The sequence below is a fragment of the Capra hircus genome, chromosome 4, assembly GCF_001704415.2.
Source record: "Capra hircus breed San Clemente chromosome 4, ASM170441v1, whole genome shotgun sequence".
Classification (NCBI taxonomy): Eukaryota; Metazoa; Chordata; class Mammalia; order Artiodactyla; family Bovidae; genus Capra; species Capra hircus.
In genome coordinates, this window is record NC_030811.1 from 5,281,007 (window position 1) to 5,298,876 (window position 17,870).

General features: G+C 44.9%; 1 protein-coding gene across 6 annotated transcripts in view; it reads right to left on the reverse strand.

Moving 5' to 3' along the window:
- The window catches only part of GALNT11 (polypeptide N-acetylgalactosaminyltransferase 11), a 55,027-nt gene continuing 40,056 nt past the window's right edge, over positions 2,900 to 17,870 (reverse strand). For 5 of the 6 annotated variants that reach the window (XM_018046684.1, XM_018046686.1, XM_013963618.2 and 2 more), the window contains 6 exons: positions 9,711 to 9,828; positions 8,333 to 8,485; positions 7,749 to 7,967; positions 6,403 to 6,522; positions 3,698 to 3,835; positions 2,900 to 3,472 (listed from right to left, as the gene is read on the reverse strand). In XM_018046684.1, the coding sequence (XP_017902173.1) occupies positions 3,341 to 3,472; positions 3,698 to 3,835; positions 6,403 to 6,522; positions 7,749 to 7,967; positions 8,333 to 8,485; positions 9,711 to 9,828 (880 nt within the window). In that variant the 3' untranslated portion in view covers positions 2,900 to 3,340. The remainder of the gene's footprint in view (positions 3,473 to 3,697; positions 3,836 to 6,402; positions 6,523 to 7,748; positions 7,968 to 8,332; positions 8,486 to 9,710; positions 9,829 to 17,870) is intronic. The other variant, XM_018046687.1, reaches the window with a different exon arrangement.

Below are 17,870 nucleotides of genomic sequence, written 5' to 3' on the forward strand. Positions count from 1 at the left end.
AGTAGTTGCCCTGCCTGAAGAATCCTCTGGCCCTGCCCGTATCTTTCTCCCCACATCTTATCCCTGGCATCAAGTGATGCATTACTGTCTCCATGGTTCTCCCTTTTCCAGAACGTCATGGAGTTGGAATCATATAGTATGTAGACTGTGCAGATGGCTTCTTTCTCTGAGTAACACACATGAAAGGTTCTCCAGGTTTTTTGTGGCTTGGTAGCTCATTTTTTCTTGGCACTAAATATTCCATTGTCTAGATGTAGCGGTTTACCCGTTCACCTATAGAAGGACATCACAGTTGCTTCCAGATTTTGGCAATTACAAATGAAGCTGCTGTAAACATCTCATGTGCAGGCTTTTGATCGTATGATATGTTTAGTTTTGCAAGAAACCTCCAAACTGTCTTCCAAAGTGGCCATACCCTTTTGCATTCCCAGCAGCAGTGAATGAGAGTTCCCATTGCTTATCTGTTTTTAACATCTGCAGAATCTCTAGTCACGTTGCCACTCAGTATTGGTGTTGGTAATTTCTTAATAGACAGTTTATCAGTAATCTTAATCCAGCTTTGGTTCCATTAACTTTCTGTTGTTTTCTCTTTCATGTCTGTCTAGTATGTCTTCTTTGCTTTTCTAACTTTTTCTACTTTAAGGTGGAAGCTTGTCATTAATTTTAAATCTTTATCCTTTTCTAATACAGCTCAGTTCTATAAACTTGCCACGTAGTGAGTCAGCTACATCCTATGGTCTTTGATACGTTGTGTTTTCATTTTCAGGCAGCAGAAAATAGCCTTTTGGTTTCTTTGGGGACCCACAGAGTATTGGGAAATACGTTCTTGGTTGATCTTCCAGGTACCCACCCATCTATCTGGCTCATGGATCTTAGTTCCCTGACCAGGGACTGACCCCTCAGCAGTGAAAGCATGGAGTCCTGACCACTGGACAGCCAGGGAATCCCCCAGGTATCTTTATGGCTGATTTCTATTAGTTGTTACTGATGGCTACTGTAATTTGCATGAATTGAATTTATATAAATTTTTTGATTTCTTTAATATCCTGGAATGTGATCTTTGTCAGTAAATATTTCATGTGCACTTGAAAAGGATGAGTATTCTTTGTCAAGCTGGTTAACAGTGTTGTTTGTTTCAGTTTTCTTTATCCTCCTGTTCCGTCCACTTGTTTGGTGACATAGTTGAAGTTGTGTTGTCAGGTTTATAGATGCTTGAGATTATAAAGGGGTATTATCTCCAGGGGTATTCTTTGCTCTGAAATCTCCTTTGTCTAACATTAATTTAGCTCCTCTAGATATCTTCCAATGGGTGTTCAACATTTATATATCTCCCCATCCTTTCATTTTTAACACTTGTGTCGTTTTAAGTGAGTTTCTTACAGGCAGCGTATAGTTGGGTCTTACATTTTTACCCTTCTAACTGGGGACACTTGGACCCATTCACATAGCTAGTACCAGCCTGTTGGTGGGCAGAGCAAGGTCCTCAAGTCTGCTTGTAGGGCCCGGGGGTCCCAGAGCTGGTACCGGATCGCTAGTGGCTGGTCCGCAGGCTGCAGGACTGTGGCTCTCTCTCGGCCGGTGGGTGAGGCTCGTGAAGCTCGAGCGGGTCGGCTGCCTGTGTGCCGTGTGTGGGGCCAAGCCCCGGGGGTCTGAAGGCACGCTGCCTTAGGTGGGTGGGTGCCTGGTTAGATGCCTGGTCTGAGATGTGCCTGCAGGTTGCTGGGCCAGCAGCAGAATTCCAAATTGTTCACCAGCACACCCAGGATAGAACAAGCTCCCGGAAATGGATGCACCAGGGTCTGTCGGGGGGGCAGGATGCCTCCTGCCTCTTTGGGAACTCTGCAAGACCAGTAGGTAGGTCTGCCCGCCCCAGGCTCCTTTGCAATTAACTGCTTCTGCCCTGGGTCCCAGAGGGTGTGCAATGGTGTGAGCATCTTCTCGGGTGAATTCTCTACTTCCCCCAGCTCTCCGTGACTCCTGGAAGTAAACTGGACTTGTCTTCCTGGTGCAAGACCCCAGGGCTGGAGCGCAGCATGGGGTTTGGACCCCCCCACACACATTGTAATTACTCTCCTGTCAATGGGTCACACACCTGGGGGATGGGACTGAACTAGGCAGCGACTCCACCCTCCTACCTGTCTTGTGTGGATGGAGAGGATCTTTTCTGACAGGTTCTGGTCTTTTTCATCAATGGTTTTTCTGAAAATAGTTGTAATTTTGGTGTGCCCGTGAGAGGAGGCAAGCTTAGGGTCTTTCTGCTTCGCCATCCTGACCACTCTCCTCTTAACTTAGCTGCTCCAAGATGTCATGGGAGCTGGACTTGGTTTCCAAGACTTTGGTGAGGCCACAAAGGCATAATCTGGGCTCAGGAGGACCCATTTATATCTAATTAAATTACTTATATAATTATTGATTCTGATTTTGAAGTTAACTGTTTAGTATGTGTGTGTACACGTATTATCCTGTAACGTGTTTCAAATGTGGTACTTCCACTTTGCTTTGTGCTTCAACATAAGAAAAATTCCCCATGAGATTATCACCTCTCAGATGCACTTTGAGTGAAAAAACTCACTTTATATTTGGATATGTATAGTATATACAGATGATTCCTAAATTCATACCTCTGAGATATATCTTCTGAAATCCTGACCTCCTATTTTAACAACTCTACCTGGGTGTTTCACAGGCAACTTTGAGGCTGAAGGTATGTGAACTTGAATACTTACAACTCACATAGTTCAGGCTAAGAAACAAACACCCCTGACGTCACTTAGGGCTGTGACCTACACCACTTATTGGTCCACTAGCCAAACCTCAGTGAACTTCTTACCGTGTATCACACACACACAGCAGAGGCTCCAATACAAGACGAGAGAAAGAGCAGACACAGAATCCTGGGGTAAAGACTCAAAAGGGTCCTTTAATGTAAATGTGGGTAGTACCATATTCATCAAAATAATTTATAATATTAACTGCCTCTTAAATATAATCTTATAAATGAATGCCTTCTGAAGTTAAAAGTAATGTGGATTCAGTATATTTAAAATTATTCAGAACATGGTAGTAGAAATTTAAAAATTAACCATCAGCTATGAAATCTAAGAAGGGAAATCACGACAAGTTCCTGATCAAATAAATCTGAACAGACACATTGATCTCCTGGGCTTTATCCTACACAAACCTGACTCTCGAGTTAACGCTGCATTCTGGTTTCCTACCATAAGGAGGAAATTCGGGACCAGCAGTCCAGAAATGACTTCAGCCTCTTGGGGAAGCACACTTCTTCAGCTCCGTGGTGAGGAGGAGCATGCCAGCCACCATTCCGGCCACAACATCCACCTTAAGGTTCCAAACGCCACTGCTGTGAGGGGGAGCCATCACAGATGGCCATGGCAACAGAGCCTCTGCGACTCAGCGGATCGACTCCTCGGAGGCACTGGCCCACTGATACCTGGTACAGCCGGTTAGTCCTCTGGAAATAAAGTGGAGAAAAACCACCACCAATTACTTGCGTTAAAAAAGCTTACTGCCAGAAATACGGTAAAGAGGAGGCAAAAATCTCAACGGGATGTGGAACAGAAGATGACTGACTTATGGGCTGCTGCACACTCAGAACCACCGTCTGCAAGCTAGACTAGGACCCCTCAGCCCTGTCCCTCTCCTCACACCTCCCATTACCACCACGCAAGTTCCTCACCCCAAAGGTCCACTGCTGGGATCCTCCAGATCCATGGCACTTCATGAGTCGGGGGGGGTCAGATGAGCGAGTTTCTGACATATCCAGGCAAAGGAGATTATTTAAGACCAACTCATGTTCTTCATTATAAATCCAAACCTAAGGAAGAAAAAAAAATGTTAAAACCTCAAATTTTGCTTTAGGTTCTGAAATCCAGATTGCATGACCCTTAGCACATTTCGTGCGGCAGTGGACTGACTTGACTGACTGAAGATCCCATCTCCCACCGCTTTAACTCTCGGCCCGTGTAAGGACAGCGGGAGCCCAGCGAGGCTGCTGGTTCGCCCTGTGCACACAGAAGGCTCGGGGCTGTTATTGCGAGTTCCGCATTCCTCACCACGTCGGCCTGGAATATTGTACTCTAATCCCAGGCCCAGTTTCACTGATGTCTTTATGGTCTCCCAGTCTTTTCAAGAAAAACAGGCCTGATGTGGCTGAAATGGACGAGTGCGATGAATAATTTTTCTCCAACATGCAGCATCGGTAAATCTGAAAGGAAAGCATTTTCTCCTATCCTCTGACTATTGCTGCTTTTTCATATGGGTCCAAGGCATGTGTGCTGAGTCTGTTAACATGGGGAGAGGGCTCCCCATCACTGCTGTGATAGAACATCGCCTATGTTGTCTGACAAATGAGCCATGGGCCCACGTGTGGCTGATGAGAACTGGAAATGGACTGTTAAAATATATTTCATTTTAATTAGTTTAAATTTCAACAGTCACATGGCTAGGGTGTTTTAAGTACATTCTGTGCAGTCACAACATAGTATGGATAGGAGAATCACTCCATCTCCTCAAACGTCCTAACATTTTCCTGGAATGAGCTTCGGTCATCTCATCCTCACTACAATTTACCACTTCCCTATCCACAATGCGGACAGCTCTTGCACCCAGATCTGGCACAAAATCCTTCTCCAACCGTGTTTTCCAGTGTGTTAGTGTGCACGGACTCTAGAAATATGCTGTTATGAAATTGCATGCTTTGAAATCTATCCCCAAAAGGCCCAGCTGTTCTTTCCATTCCTGAATGACCCTGTCCACCACTGAGAATCACTGAAAGGACACATACAGTGTGAGAATAAAGTATGGGAATGACATGAACTGAAATTTTGTTGTGGTTCCCTCTGAACTACTAAAAATGAGGAAAACTCAGTTCCACAGAAAACTCGAAAGAAGGTGTACTTTGCCATTTAAATAAATCCATATAGCTTTCAATTTATACACTTCTAATTCATTCTGTATAACTGAGAAGAATGCTCTAAAAATACTACAGGAGACAACAAATTAATGATCTCTAAAATCATTCCCAACCTAAACAATTAGCTTCAGCAAGCAGTGTCTGAGAAAGTTTGACAGCCCCATGTAAATCAAGGAAGTTACAGCATGTGCAAAAATACTCAAAATGGCTGTAAAACATGACACCATACAACTCCTAGAAGAGAACATAGGCAACACATTCTGACCTTTTAATTGCACCAATGTTTCCTTAGGTCAGCCTTCCAAAATAAAAGAAAGGAAAGCAAGCATAAATGGGACCCACCCAAACTTACAAGGTTTCTACACAACAAAGGAAACCAAGCGAGATGAATCGACAGCCTACATGTGGACCGGGAGAAAATATTCACAAACGATGCAACCGATGACTTGATTTCCAAAACAGTTAATACAGCTTAACAGCAGCGACAAGCCATCCAATCGAAAAACGGGCAGGAGACTCCTTAAAGAAGACATACAGATGACCAACAGGCACAGGGGAAGACGCTCAACACTGCTAATTACTAGGAAAAAATGCAAGTCAAAGCTGCACTGAGCTACTACCTCACAATGGTCAGAAAGGCCGTCGTTAAAAAGCCTACAAATCACATGCTGGAGAGGCTCTGGAGAAAAGGGAGCTCTCCTGTACTGTTGCTGGGAAAGTGAACTGGCGCAGCGACTGGGAAACAGTATGGAGGGTCCTCAAGAAGCTAAGCAGAGTCGCCACGTGACTCAGCAGCCCCACTCCTGGGCACACGTCTGGACAGACGAACTCAGAGCCGTGCACCCCTGTGCTCACAGCAGCACTGCTCACAACAGCCAAGACGTGAGCAAGCCAAATGCCCATCAACAAAGGACGGGCAAGGACGGTGTGGCGCCTGATAACAGGGCACTGCTACCCAGCCCTAAGAATGGAACAGCGCCATCTGCGGCGACACGGACGGGCCTAGAGATTATCCTACCGTGTGAAGTCAGTCAGAGAAAAATACCGCACGATACCACGTACGTAGAATCGATAATGTGACAGTAATGAACTGGTCTGTGAAGCAGAAGCAGATCAGAGAGAACACACTTGTTGCCAGGCGGGGAGAGGGATGGACTGAGAATTAGGGATTAACAGATACAAACTATTAAGGTACAGCATGGTCCTACCGTGTAGCACAGGAACCATATTCAACATCCTGTGATAAACCCTAATGGAGAAGAACATGAAAACCTGTATGTATAATATGTATGTATTATTCTTTCCTGTACGGTAGAAATCAACATCATAAATCAACTATGCCTCATTAAAAATAAACCCAAACTATAGAAGGAAAGGCAGACTAAAACCCTGATGTCTGTTGCCCCGCCCCACCCTCAAGCGTGACTGCAGGCACTTCCTTGAAGGACCCCCGCGCGGGCACCGCTCACCTGGTTTGGGTCACTGTAGTCACACGCCTTCAGCACTACGAGGCCTCCCTTCTCACTCGGGCGGCCCTGGGCCACCAGACACTTGTTGGTCTGAAGGTGATAGAGCTGTAAAAGAAGAGACTGCTCCTAATGTGGTACGTGTGGATGGACAGAGAAGAAACATGAAAATACTATTTCAAAGCTGTGGATTTGCAATGTCCTAAGAAGAGAAGGATTTTTTATTACTGAATTCTGCCTTCAGCACATAGGATCATCCCAGCAGAGACTTCAAGGTCATGGGCAATTTTAACAACATATGCAGGTGGTGTCAAGTAGAAATTCCACCTAAAGATACAAGATTGCTCGCCTGCTCCAGGGGAGGAAGGAAATCAGATTCACCATCTCTGCACTAAAGAACCTGAAGATGGCACTGAGAACCCAACACAGGAAGTGGAAGCAGCCAGCACCTAGTTAGATCAGCACGCACGCCTGCGTGGAGATAAACACAGACTGTACACGCCACAGGAACTGCCAAGATGGTTTACATCAGAGTGTCTCGTCCAGGCAGAGTGATCAGTGCTTGCTTAGTTTCTCAGCCGTGTTCAACTCTTTGCAACCCTATGGACTGTAGCCCACCAGGCTCCTCTGTCCATGGGATTCTCCAGACAAGAATACTGGAGTGGGTTGCCATACCCTTCTCCAGGGGATCTTCCTGACCTAGGGATCGAACCAGGGTCCTCCCTCATTGCAGGCAGATTCTTTACCAGCTGACCTAGCAGGGAAGCCCAAAGTGATCAGTTTGAACGTTAAATGTGATTACATACGCAAGGCAATAACAACAGGGATTTCAACTATACAGTATGCACCCATTTTTACTTAAATACATAGTAATAAACATCGCAATGACTTTTATAAGGTAGAAAGAACAAAATAGGAGAAAGCTCCAGGCTTCATTCCAGCCACTGAAGAGCTGCCGACACTGAAAGAGCCCCGGGCGCGGGGCGTGCAGTCTGCCGTCACACCACCCCGGGACCCGAGCCACCAGTTTCCACTTCCCGTCTGCAGCGGCCCCATTTCTCCTTTCAGTTTCCTTTCTGGGCTCTGCCAAATGAATTCTACACTCACGTACAATGTCTTTATTTGTGTCTTCACACTTATAGCCTCTTGGAAGCTAGCACAGAGCTTAGAGAATGTGCTGTGTTCTCTCTAACACTGGCAGGTAAGGGATCTTAATATAAACATCAAAGATAGTAAGTATACCTGAAAAGCAAGCTAAGGCTATCCTTAAACATTCTATGAAGTATACAATGTCGTTTATTTTATTAGACACCATTTACTGAAACACTGTGATACAATCACTTTCTTACCCTTCCGCGCTGAAGGACTTTGGGGCGTTTTGGCCCCCTGTTGATAAAAATGGGTTGCTGGGGTTTGACATTGGGCCCAGATATCTGCATCTCCGGGTAAATGTTATCCAAATACCATTTAAATGATTTACAATCCAGCTTCTTCCTTAATTCAACACGCTCACTGATGTTTCCATAATTTCTGGTTCTCAGATCAGGTCTTAAGGAAAAATACTGCTCCTGAATTTAAAAAAAAAGAAGAGTAAGTGAATGGGTTTTTTGGTCACCTCAGTAACATCATTAGAGAGGAAACACAAAGCTGTGTGCGGCAGGAGAGGAAGCAGGGGCTGAAACGGAGCCCGGGCAGCAGCAGAGGAGAAGCCTGGCTCTGCAGGAGTCATACAAGCTCAGAGAGGGGAGCGGGCGTCCTCCAGCACCGGCTCGTGACCTCTCACAGACGAGACACTTGGCAAAGTTAAAAAGGAGTCACAATAAAAAAAACAGTGAAAGCCTGGGTGAAGAGAAGAGAGACCCGGAGAGAAGCAGCCGGCGCCCTGTCCCCAGGGTGAGCAGCTGTCTGCAGCCTTCCCGAGGCTGGGCCTCACCTTGTATTCATCCAGCCACACGTGCGCCAGCCGCAGGGAGTTGTGCGTCATGGTGTCCTGGCCCTCGGGGGACCCATAGGGCCGCCTTTTCCGGAAAATGTGTCCAACTCTAGAGCAAGGGATGATGAACAGCTTACCCCCACACATCCAGATCTGGTCGGAAGCAGAACACGTGTTAATAGTGCCCACGGTACTGCGGCGTCAATACACGGCTTTCCTGACATTAACCTCTATTAAACAGGTGTCTGAGACCCTGCAAGGGGTCTTAGCAGAATAAAGTCAGAGTACGTATTTTAAAATTATCTGTCTTTAAACCCTAAAAACACTGTGACATTCTTTTACTCTCCTGTGTCTAAAACTGTCTTCCCAGACATGAGGGTTCGACAGATCAAGGAAGTGGACATTCAGGACTCAGGGACAAAGGACGCTAGTCAATCCTCTAATCTCAGTTTTACACACACTTTCTCGTAAATACACACATTTTTAGAAAAACATGATTTTATAAAAAATACAGAGTGAAGAGTCAGAAGATCTTAGTTCTGGTCTAAATTCTGCCTTTGACTGAGTCACTTTAGTTATTTTCATTTTTATGAGATTCAGTTACCTTATCTACAAAGACTAATAGTATCTATTACAACTCACAACTTGCAAATTGTAAAGATCACGTAAGAAAAACTGGGATCAATACACCTGCAAAGATACAAAACGACATAGACAAGGTATTGTGGTGTCTGAACGGGGGTCCTGAGACAAGCCAGGAGATGAGAGTGAGAGCGAGAGATCCGCATTCTGTCCCTTGCCCTCTGTCCGCCTTTTCCAAAGCTCGGGTCCTAACCATGAGCACAGCTCCCTGAGCCACAGACCCCACCCACGACCGTCATCTTTCCAGCCTCAGCAATGAGCGAAGAGCTTCTGAAAGGCGGATTTCCTCTGTAGGTTGGAGGAATCTGTGTACAAAGGATTCAGCAGTCTATGCAGGGGTGAGTATAATTGATCATGTCAACTGGGCTGCTCCTGCAAGTAAGCGGGAGCTACTAATAAGATTCTCCAGGAGACAGGCGTAAACAAGGGTGATCTCGGGCAGTCAGGAAAATATGATGACCAGAACTGCATATATATCCTAGGCCATCAAATAAGATTAATGGACAAAGGGAAAACAAAACTCGAGTCAGTGCACACAAAGGCCTCTAAATTTATACCCCCTATCACTTTAAAATTCTTGTAAACAGAAGGCTTCTCAGAGGCTTTTGCTATTTTGAATGGTATTATCTACATCATAAATTATGGTGAAATAGTTAAGATAGAGAATTTACAGAAAACCTGGGCTCACAGATGAAAATTACATTTCACTGCAATTAACATACAAAAAAAAATTTACCCGAAATGATATTTCTAAGTTTTCTCCTCCCCAGATATCCATGCCACTGTCATACTGTCCAAGTTCATTGAAATAGTTTCTGTTCATGGCAAACAACCCTCCAGCCATTGTAGGTGACCTAGAAAAGGAAGACAGTTACTGTACCAATTCTATAGTCAGTCATCTACTTGTTTTTTTAAAAAATTCGGTGCAGTTTTAGAACATCGCTAATAAATACTCATGTCACCAACTCAATGAACATGAGTTTGAGCAAGCTCCCGGAGATGGTGAAGGACAGGGAAGCCTGGGGGGGTGCAGTCCACGGGGTCACAGTCGGACACGACTGAGTGACTGAACAATGACAAGAGAAACGAGATTACTCTGAAATGTCTCATTCGTGAGGGAAGAGCTGGCCTGCCTAATTAAGTTTTCTAGATTGTGAGAGCTGGCAAGAGAAGGCTACTTTTCTAAGCATCACAAGTCTTCTCTTTTTTCACTTATGGCTATGGTTGCCAGAAATCCACCTTAACTGTTTAACTTCTGTTGACAGCCCAGAGCCCCTGGAATAAAAACTGGGCTCCAGGGCCTGACAAGGAGAGACCAGACAACGCCACACCCTGACTTGGATGCATGTGGTAGACCAGTGGTGCTCGAGCAGACGCTTCACTAAGTGGGGCATTTTCAGCGGTCACAGCTCAGGGGGAGGGGTGCTGCTAAATATCCTGAGATGCACAAGAGAGCCCCCCACCCCTGCCCCCCCTCCAAGAAGAACCATCTGGCCCCGAAGGTCAATCCTGCCACAGCAGAGAAACCCTGTGTTTGTGAGAATCTGATGCAGACTGGCGCCCACAGCAACTCCAGCCTGGATTTCAGTCGCCTCACTTCCTGGAACTCGGCACCAGGAGTCCCGGAGTCTAGTCCTGAGCTACTTCTCAGAGACGCAATATTCTCTGCAGGAGAAAACACTGCCCCTGTATGAATGTGTTTCTATCATTTTTCATATACAGTGTCTGCCGTTAGAAATAAACAAGCAAACTAACAAAGAACCAGGCAATCAAGAAGATAAATCACACGGAAGTAAAAAAGAGAAACCATCTAAAACAGAAACACGTGGGCAGGGGTTTCAGGTAACAGAGTCCTGTCAGGCAGAGACCAGCAACTGCTCAATACGTGCAAGCATAAAAGACAAGACTGAGAATCTGGCAGATGATTAGATGCTATCAATAAACCAAATTTATGCATATCTGAAAAACACTTCAGACAATTTCAGAAAAGTAAGCAGCCGATGAAAAGAGACTGCCCTAAAAAGAAACAAAAATAAGACAGTTGTTGACATCTCACCAGAAACAGAAGAAGCCAGAAAGTTCTTGAACAATACCTTCAAAGCCCCAAGAATGCATCTGCCAATCTAGAACTGGATATCAAGTAAAATTATCTTGCAAAATAATGATGAAACAAAGACATTTTCAGAAAAGGAGTAATCTCACCTTAAGTTTAGGCAAAAACACACACTAAAATGTGTCCTTTAGTCAGAATGGAAATAAATCCTAGGGGGAAGCTTGCAGATGCAGAAAGGATAAAAGGGAACTATATGCTGCTGCTGAGTCACTCCAATCGTGTCCTGTGCGACCCCATAGATGGCAGCCCACCAGGCTCCTCTGTCCCTGGGATTCTCCAGGCAAGAACACTGGAGTGGGTTGCCATTTCCTTCTCCAGTGCATGAAAGTGAAAAGTGAGAGTGAAGTCACTCAGTCATGTCCGACTCCTAGCGACCCCATGGACTGCAGCCCACCAGGCTCCTCCATCCATGGGATTTTCCAGGCAAGAGTACTGGAGTGGGTTGCCATCGCCTTCTCCCGGGAACTATAATAGCTGCTGCTGCTGCTAAGTCGCTTCAGTCGTGTCCAACTCTGTGCAACCCCATAGACGGCAGCCCACCAGGCTCCTCTGTCCCTGGGATTCTCCAGGCAAGAACACTGGAGTGAGTTGCCATTTCCTTCTCCAATGCATGAAAGTGAAGTGAAGGTGAAGTCAATCATGTCTGACTCTTCACGACCCCATGGACTGCAGCCTACCAGGCTCCTCCGTCCATGGGACTTTCCAGGCAAGAGTGCTGGAGTGGGGACTATATAGCTAAACCTAAATAAATAACACCTGCATAAAAAGTGGCTTGTAGGGTTAAACATACACACCCATGTTCAACACAACCTGAGACGGGTAACCGGGGTAGGAGGAACATTCTTGCTCTGTCTGGAGAAAGTGCCAATTTATATTACACTTTGATAAGTCATGGATGAAGGTCATATTCTCTAAGGTACTCACTAAGAACAGAGCGTGAGAATGTATACAATGTCTAATAATGGGTGGCCGTTGGGAACAGAATAATAAATCGGAACTCAGAGCAAAAGGGCAGAGAGAAAAGAATACAGAACAGATAGAAAGCAGAGTACCACTGTGATCATAAACACAAAAATACAGGTGATATTACTGAATGGAATCAAGCCCAATGAAAACAAAGTTTCCCACACTGATTTAGAAACAAAAGTAACTATATCTGCTTCCTGGAACACATAAACATAAGACCATGGGAAGACTGACCACAGAAAGGAAGAGAAGTTGTCTAATTAAATACTAACCGAAACAAAGCTGGGACAGGCATATTAAGGCATATTAATGTCAGACTATAAAGTGAAAGTGCCACTATTCTACAAGTATGCAGTGCAAGACAATTCATGATGATACATCGTTTTCATTCACCAAAAGATACAATAGCTCTAAATTGTCACGCATCTATTAACATGGCCTCAAAATCTATGAAGAATATATATAAAGAACCACCAGGAGAAACATACACACAACTATAGTGGCAAGTTAGTACGCCATTTTAAACAACTGATAGAACATATGAATTTTTTAGAAAGAGTATTTTTACAATAAACTTGACCCAACAGATGCTGAATCCCATCTTGACAGCTGCAGAAAATACAGATTCTGACCACAGTGTAAGCTAGGATTGAAAACGACAACTATAAAATGTCTACATGCCTGTAAAATAATAAATGTTCTGCCAAATAAACTACAGGTCATAAAAAACATGGGAAGGAAGACATTTCTAAATAAATGACAATTTATAATGATATGTCACAACTGGTGGGGTGCAGCTAAGGCTATGATTAGAAGGAAACTTACAATCTTTATATATATATATGAGAAATAAGGCTAAAAATTTAAAAAATCTAAACATACAACTCAAGAAGTTAGCAACCTCGCTATCTTGAGAGTGAAAGAGCTTATCCTTACCATTCAGAGAAGGGTGTCACGTGATGCTGTCAAAAGTCAGAACAAAAAACAAATTTTTTTTTTAAGTATCAAAAAGAACCAATACAGAAACAAAACCACCACACTGCAACAGGAAGAGATAGGGAGCACCTGGAGTGATGTGAAATGCTCCAAGTCTTCCTTTTCCCAGCAGAGCGGGCCTGAAGTTGGTGTGATGTTGGAAAGAGGACTGCACAGCCCGTTTACAGTTCAGGAAGTAAACAGAGGACCAGAAAATGAAATCAGTTAAAAGGAACTGCCTCTGGGGGGCAGGACTGAGAAAGGGGGCAGGGGCAGAGCTGGTCACTTCTCATCCTAAATTGTTCTACACTGTGATGTGTTACTGTGAATACATGTTTTCGATGAAAAATGATATAAAAAATTAAACACACACACACCGGTGAAGATGATGAAGAAAGTGACTGCTGTGCTGAAACGAAGACAGAATATGGAGAGGAGTCTGGGGAGCCTCCTCCTCGCCCTAGCGAAGGAGCACTCACAGAGGGTCGGCCCTTGCCTGCCTCCAGTCCCACCCAGAACGGGCGGGCGCAGGCGGGGACACACAGGGTGCCCACGGGCAGCCCTGCTCTCCTGAGAGGCGCTCATTACCGCACTCCCATCTGCAGGGCCGGGGGCAGAGGTGGGCAGAGCACCACACTGAATGCCCTGGCAGGAAGAAGGGCTGCCAGCCTGTGGAGACACAAGAGCACTGAGAGCTGGGGGGGGTCTCCACGGGCTGCCCAGAAAACTGCCACAAAGTCTAAGAGCAGAGGACACCCCACCCTGCCAGGAACTCAGGTCAGCAACCTGAGCTGGCCGGGCCTCCAGCAGCCTCCCCTCCAAGCCGGCTTCGGCTCAAAGGAAGCTGGCAAGTACCCGAAGGCCAGCTGAGGAGTCAGCGGCATTCCGGTGGGAGGTGTGGGCAAAGTATTCTCAACTACAGAGACAGGCATGCCTATGACTGGGCAGCTTCACTCCTGCAAACCAGAAGCCATGAAGCAGAATGCTGACAACAGCTTCGACAAAATTCAATACCCATTTATGATAAAATTCTCCAGGAAGGAGGCACAGAAGGAACCTACCGCAACATAATAAAGGCACAGCAAACATTATTCTCAGTGGTGAAAAACAAAGTATTTAAGACCAGGTACAGGACAAGGGCGCCCACTCGCCACTATTATTCAACATAGCTTTGGAAGTCCTAGCCATGGCAATCAGAGAAGAAAAAGAAATAAAAGGAATCCTGATTGGAAAAGAAGTAAAATTCTCAGTCTGCAGATGACATGATACTACACATAGAAAACTAGTCTAAAGATTCCACCAGAAAATTATTAGAGCTAATCAATGAATATAGTAAAGTCACAGGATACAAAATCAATACCCAGAAATCCCTGCATTATTACATACTAACAATAAAAAATTAGAGAAGTTAAGGAAACAATCCCATTCACCACTGCAACAAAAAGAAAAACACAGCTAGGGATAAACCTACTTAGAGAGACAAGTATATATAGTTTTCTGTATACAGTTCATACAATATACAAGTTTAAACTATTTACAAGTATATAGTTGCAGAAAACTGTAGAACATTGATGAAAGAAACCAAAGACAACAAACAGCTGAAGAAATAGACCATGTTCTTGGATTGGAGTAATCAGTGTTGTGAAAATGACTATGCTACCCAAAGCAGTCTACACAGTCAGTGCAACTTCTATCAAACTCACCACGGTATTTGTCACAGAACTATTAATCATAGAACAAAAAATTTCACAATTTGTATGGAAACACAAACGACCCCAAACAGCCAAAGCAATCTTGAGGGGAAAAACAGATCTGGAGGAATCAACCTCCCTGCCTTCAGACTACACTACAAAGCTACAGTCACCAAGACAGTATGGTATCTGCACAAAAACAGAAGCACAGCTCAATGGGACGAGGCAGAAAGCTCAGCGAGAAACCCACGCACCTATGGGCACCTTACCTTTGACAGAGGAGGCAAGAACAATGAAGAAAAGACAGCCTCTTCAATAAGTGGGGCTAGGAAACCCGGACAGCTACACGTAAAAGAATGCAACTAGAACACTTCTAACACCAGACACAAAAGTAAACTAAAAGTGGATTAAAGGCTTAAATGTAAAGTGAAAGTGAAGTTGCTCAGTCATGTCCAACTCTTTGGGACCCCATGGACTGTAGCCAACCAGGCTCCTCCGTCCTTGGGATTTTCCAGGCAGTACTGGAGTGGGTGCCACTTAAGCCAGAAACTATAAAGCTCTTAGAGGAAAAGATACGCAGTGCAGCTTTGACATAAATGACAGCCAGATCCTCTTTGACCCACCTCCTAGAGTAATGGAAATAAAAACAAAAACAGACAAATGGGGTCTAATTAAACTGAAAAGCTTTTACACAGCAAAGGAAACAAGTAAAAGACAAGCCTCAGTGAAAGGGGAAAAAAGACAACCCTCAGAATGGAGAAAATAATTGCAAATGAAACAACTGACAAAAGATTAATCTCCAAAATATACAAGCAGCTCGTAACAGCTCAGTGTCAGAAAAACAGCCTAATCAAACAATGGGCAGAAGACCTAAACAGACATTTCTCCAAAGACATGCAGAGGGCCACTAAATGGAAAGACGCTCAACATCACTAAGTATCAGAGAAATGCACGTCAAAACTGCAGTGAAGCATCACTTCACACCAGTCAGAATGGCCATCATCCAAAAAGCTACAAACAATAAATACTGGGGAGTGTTGAGAAAAGGGAACCATCCTACACTATTGGTAGGAATGTAAACTGATTCAGCCATTACGGAGAACGGTATGGAGATTCCTTAAAACACTAGCAATAAGTCTACCAGATGACCCAGCAGTCCGACTCCTGGGCATATACCCTGAGAAAGCTACCACTCTAAAAGACACATGGACCCCAGTGTTCACTGCAGCACTATCTACAATAGCCAGGACGGTGGAAGCAGCCGAGACGCCCATCCACAGACGGGTGGACGGGTGAAGGAGATGGGGTGCACATGTACAGCGGACCATCATGGCCACACAAAGAATGGAGCTGAGTCAGTTCCAGTGGCGGACGAAGCTGGAGCCTGCTATACAGAGTGAAGTCAGAAAAGCAAACAGACATCAAAATACACACAAACACATTTATCTACATACAGTGTGTGTGTATATATATATATATATAGTGGAGGACAGAGGAGCCTACTGTGATGCTGTCCTTGGGGTCACAAAGAGCTGGACATGACTTAGTGCCTGAAAAACAACATGGAATCAAGAACAATGGTACTGATGGACCCCAGTGCAGGAAAGGAACTGGGGACGCGGTGTAGAGAACGGACTTGCAGATACAGTGGGGCAGGAGAGCGTGGAACAAATGAAGACAGTAGCATCGACAGGTACTCCATCACGTGTAAAACAGACAGCTGGTGAGAAGCTGCTGGAGGACGCGGCGAGCGCAGCCTGGCACTCTGATGACGTAGAGGGGTGGGAAGGGAGGGGGGAGGGAGGATACGTGGATAATTATGGCTGAGCTGCGTTGTTGTATGGCAGAAACCAACACAACATTGGAAAGCAACTGTCCTCCAATTAAAAAAAACATTAAAAAGAATGCTGACAACAGTAGTGTGTATAAGGTGGGGAGAAAAAAAACAACTGAAAACAACCCAACTGCCCCACCAACAGTAACTGGATGTTATGTTAATAATTATAAAAAGCAATGAAAATGATTCAACTACAGCCATGTAACGCAGCACAGAGGCTTCTACAGCAATGTGACTAAGAGCAAGATGAGCCACAGCTTCATTTTCCTGAAGTCTGAGAGCGGGGAAAACTGCACTAAATTACCCTGTTTAGTCACACGTCGGTGGCGAAACTACAGGAGAGCAAGGAGACAGGAGGGTCAGGGCAGTGACGCCTCTGCGGACCAGGCCAGGGGCTGTGGCCAGGAGGAGGTACAGAGGGCATGTGGGCACTATTTCTTGACCCGGGCGGGAGTGTCACAGGTGTTCATATTATAATCACTTATTAAACTGTAGGCATATATATTCACACACACAGATGCGTACTTTTTTACATATGCTATTTTTTACAATAAAAACTTCTTTAAAGAAAGAACAGACCCAAGAACTTAAAAAAGTATAAATACAGATAAACATGAGATTGACATGAGAAATTTAGAAAAAAAAAAAATAAGGAGAAATAACATAGGAGCAAATTTATAATATTCGAGAATACAGATGAAAACTGAAAATAATTCACAGACTATGACTCTGTGTGGGGCGTCTCTTGTGGCTCAGGCGGTAAAGAATCTGCCTGCAATGCAGGAGACCTGGCTTCGATTCCTGGGTGGGGAAGATCCCCTGGAGAGGGAAGTGGCACCCACTCCAGTATCCTTGCCTGGAGAAGCCCATGGACAGAGGAGCCTGGCGGGTACAGTCCACGGGGTCGCAGGAGTCGGACACGCTGGAGGGACTAACCCACCACCATGGCTTTGTGTACTGCTGGTGGGAGTCCATCCTAAAACCCTAACTGTAGTTACGTCCTGAACGCTCTTCACAGCACCACCCGCACCAGCAAAGAACTGGAGGTGTGTTACGACCGACGCAGTGACCATGGGGTCTGGTGAAAACAACTCAACACAGGGGGTCCCTCCAGGCGGTCCGACACAATTACCCCAGGATATTGCTGACTTCTGCCTTTCTCACTGAGATATAAATCCTGAGAGCATGGACAATTTCTTATCCATAAATCTTTCCTTAGGTCTTGGCAGAGTACATAAAATTCAGCAAGCACTAAAAAATTTGTCATGGACAGACAAGCCAACACTTGTGCTTTCTGCAAAGCTTTGCACGTGT